The sequence below is a fragment of the Calidris pugnax genome, unplaced genomic scaffold (genome assembly GCF_001431845.1).
Source record: "Calidris pugnax isolate Ruff unplaced genomic scaffold, ASM143184v1 scaffold352, whole genome shotgun sequence".
Classification (NCBI taxonomy): domain Eukaryota; kingdom Metazoa; phylum Chordata; class Aves; order Charadriiformes; family Scolopacidae; genus Calidris; species Calidris pugnax.
This window is the reverse complement of record NW_015091110.1, coordinates 1,091,473-1,095,536: the sequence shown is the minus strand read 5'-3', so window position 1 is coordinate 1,095,536 and position 4,064 is coordinate 1,091,473. Positions and strand designations below refer to the sequence as shown.

General features: G+C 40.8%; 1 protein-coding gene across 1 annotated transcript in view; it reads right to left on the bottom strand.

Annotated features, from left to right (window-relative positions):
• Nucleotides 1-3,034: 3,034 nt before the first annotated feature.
• The window catches only part of LOC106897445 (AN1-type zinc finger protein 4-like), a 9,563-nt gene continuing 8,533 nt past the window's right edge, over nucleotides 3,035-4,064 (bottom strand). The window contains exon 5 of the mRNA XM_014958061.1: nucleotides 3,035-3,225. Coding sequence (XP_014813547.1) covers nucleotides 3,035-3,225 — 191 coding nt within the window. The remainder of the gene's footprint in view (nucleotides 3,226-4,064) is intronic.

Below are 4,064 nucleotides of genomic sequence, written 5' to 3'. Positions count from 1 at the left end.
CACCAGTAGCTTGTTGAAACCCTTTTGCCACCCATGCCTCCTAGTCCTCTACCACAACTTCAACAACTTGCTTTTCATTCAGAGACAATAATCATTCTAAGTATTTACATCTTGTCAATTTTAACCATTCACTTAACTGCAGATAAAATACAATGATCTGGAGAACTATAAAACACTATAAAATCCAAACCAATGGCTCATTTATAAATTGCAGTCACTAAATTCTGTTCCACACATAAGCAACGTGAGAAAAGCTGATAAACAAGTGCCTCAAAATGCTCAGTCACCAGTATATCCACACATAGAAACACATTTAACTGTCAGAGTGGAAAACTCTAGCATTGAGTCATTCATAGCCTTTCTCTATAAAGATCAAACGAAAAGGCTCCATTTGTTTCCATTTTCTCCTCCCTTTGCTATTCTTTTTTTCCACTTCCCACCAATCTGACCCGGCCATAGTAACAAATCCAAAATTAAAATTCTTCTCCACCCGCCAAATTACCATCTGCCTTAGCAGAAAAGCTAATAAATGAGCTCATATAGAAAGCTCAGACAAAAAGAAACAGGTCAAGCTGAAAGTTTTCTACTCAGGTGGCTTCCAACCTAAATGAATCATTTGACCAGCGACCATTTCTTAAGTGTAATGTATTTGATTTTCATACGTGCTGTTGTGCTGTGAAGGTCTTACCAAGATGCCTTGAAAGAGCCAAAAGACTGTGGTTTATTCCTCCACTTTGCTACATTTAGCCAATCTAAAGAAAATCACTCTTTAGTCTATAAATTAGCATTACCTAATTGACAAGTAATAATAATTTCAGATGATTATCCATGTTAGCGTTAAATGGGAAAAAAATAATTGTGTCACACACAAGAATTTGAACATGTAGGGAGATACCAGGAATCCCATTACACTGAAAAGATGAAGTTCAAGCTCCTTCTCACAGCTTCTTGCATCAACTGACACTACAGCACCCACAGTCCTGGCTCTTTGGATGGGTTTGGATGTTCTTTGGATTCAAACGGTAAAAAGGAACAATTTGGTAATAGACAGGGTATCAGTGAGAACAGGAATTCTAGGCTGCACCAAAAGAAACATGGCCAGCAGGTCAAGGGAGGCAATTCTACCCTCTACTCTGCTCTTGTAAGACCCCACCTGGAGCACTATGTCCAGCTTTGGAGTCCTCAGCACAGGAAGGATGTGGACCTGTTGGAAGGAGTCCAGCACAGGGCCACAAAGATGCTCAGAGGGATAGAACACCTCTCCTATGAGGACAGGCTGAGAGAGTTGGGGTTGTTCAGCCTGGAGAAGAGAAGGCTCCAGGGAGACCTCAGAGCCTCTTCAAGTCCCTAAAGGGGCTCCAGGAGAGATGGGGAGGGACTCTGGATCAGGGAGGGGAGCCATAGGATGAGGGGTAATGGTTTTGAACTGAAAGAGGGAAGATTTAGATGAGATATTAGGAAGAAATTCTTTGCTGTGAGGGTGGTGAGACACTGGAACAGGTTGCCCAGAGAAGCTGTGGCTGCCCCATCCCTGGAGGGGTTCAAGGCCAGGCTGGATGGGGCTTGGAGCAACCTGGTCTGGTGGGAGGTGTCCCTGCCCAGGGCAGGGGGTTGGAGCTGAATGATCTTTAAGGTCCCTTCAAACTCTTAAGCATTCTATGATTCTGTAATTACATCTTTCTAGAAGTGCATCTAGGCCAGTGAAGCAGTTCTCGGTTCCTACTGATGTTGGTGAGTTTCAGCCATTTGAAATCTACACACAGTACCTTGTGTCACCATCCACTGAAGAGGAGCACAGGGATTGAAAGACAAGACCACAGATCTAAAGTATTTGCAGTTTTCCCCTTCCTTCCATCCAGTAATAGTACATCACACACTGGCTCCTTCTACTCTGTGTAACTATGTGGGAATTCAACCTTGGTATTTCATGCAGCCTGTAGTTTTAAAGTACAGATCTCTTATAAAAGTTTGTAAGAATAATACCACTCTGAACCACACTTAGCGTAAACCCAGTAAAAAGCACTTCCTTTCACTTTGCAAACAGGAACAGGGAGAGATACATAGAACAGCGCAAGCTCAGCCTCAGAAAAGATACAGCCAGTCCCCAGAACAGAGACTCCTTTCCTTACAGTTGTACTAAGTTTTTCAGAGGATAAAAAAAAACTACTCAAAAGCTGCAGTATAAAGACAGAATAGTGTAGTTTTTAATAGATATTATCAATTTTGATAGCTTTAGGAGAAAGACTAATAATCTGTTTACTAAAATGCAGTTGCTGAAGTGATATGCTTGCTCTTCTGATTCGGTGACAGTGATTGAGACAAGTTTGGTACCTCAGCAGTAGCTCATTTGAGGCCTAATTATGTCCAAAGGCTAGCTCTATTGGTAATTATTTCAGTATATCTAAAAAAACAAAACAGAAACAACAAACGCCTGGACAAAAAAAAAAAAAAACACCCACCAAAAAAAACCAAAAAACCCCACCCAGAATTAAAAACAAACAAACAAAAAAACCCCAAATAAACAAACAATAAAACCAATCCCCAAACCTCCCAGTTTCTCAGAATTTTGCACTGCCAATCTACTATCTTCCTGCCATATCATGGAGCCAAATCATGGACATATGAGCAAGAAAGTCTATGCTGTGATAAAGGTTTATAAACCCAAACAAATGCCTTAAGATGGAAGAGAAGGTACATAGCATGAGTTTTTAATATCTTTATTGACAAATCAACTGTTCTGTGAAACGTTTCCTTTTAGGAAGGGATGTTGAGAATCACCTGAAGCATGAGGTTGGCTTTATCTCTCTCTACTGACACACACAGTGACAGATGACTGTCAGCACGACCACTGACCACAAACTACTACTGTGCTGTTCGGCCACCAAGTTACAGCATTTTAGTAGCCCTTAGGGCACAATCCTTGCAACAATAACACAGAAATATTCCACATATTCTTTTGACAAAGTCAACTCATAAAGCTGCAAATTATACGGCATCCCCCTTTTGAAGAAGAATATAAAGATTAAAACCAACTTTACCTCAAGGATTCAGATAATGGTGTTAAAGTGCCATCTCCCCGATCTACCACACGGAAGAAATTCAACTGATCTCCTTCTCGATATACTAAGAAGGTCACTTGTTTGTTGGATGGTGCTTTCTCCCAGATCTCATCTCTGCTGGGATCCATGTATTCAGCCATCTCCCTGATAGGGTCTTCCACAGGAACTAGAAAGAGAAAAACCAGAATAAAACCAAATTATTATTATTATTGTTTTGATCATCTTTGTGAGTTCCCATTGTATAATGAGCTGAGCTCTACCAAATTATTATTATTATTATTATTATTATTGTTTTGATCACCTTTGAGAGCACAGCTCATTATACAATGGGAACTCACAACCTCACAAGATATACTGAGTGTTTTCCAAGTTAAAGTTATCAAGGGGATTTCTCCAGAGAGGTGGTGGAGTCTCCATCTCTGGAGACGTTCAAGCCCTGCCTGGACACGTTCCTGTGCAACCTGCTCTGGGTGACCCTGCTCTGGCAGGGGGTTGGACTAGATGATCTCCAGAGGTCCCTTCCGACCCCATAGCATTCTGTGATTTTGTAATTTTCATTCCTCTATGCATGATCCACATGACCAAGTTTATCATCAAACCGAACCAACACCTGGTTCTTACTAATCAGATTTTAAAAATTATTTGTGTAATGACATTGCAGGATCATTTTTCTGCAGGTGAAGAATTTCTGATTTTAAGACTTGATGATTGTACACATAGAATCATAGAATTGTCCAGGTTGGAAGGGACCTTTTAAGAATGAGTCCAACCATCAACCCAACACTGCCAAAACCACCACTAACCCACATCCCTCAGCACCACTTCAGCCTGGCTTTATATACCTCCAGGAATGGTGATTCCACCTCTTCCCTAGGCTGCCTCTTCCAATACTTGATAACCCTTTCAGTGTAAAGGTTTTTCCTAATACCCATCCTAAACCTCCTCTGCACACAAAGATACTTGTTTAAGGGTAAAAAAAAAAAAAAAAAAAAGAAAAAGGAGGGG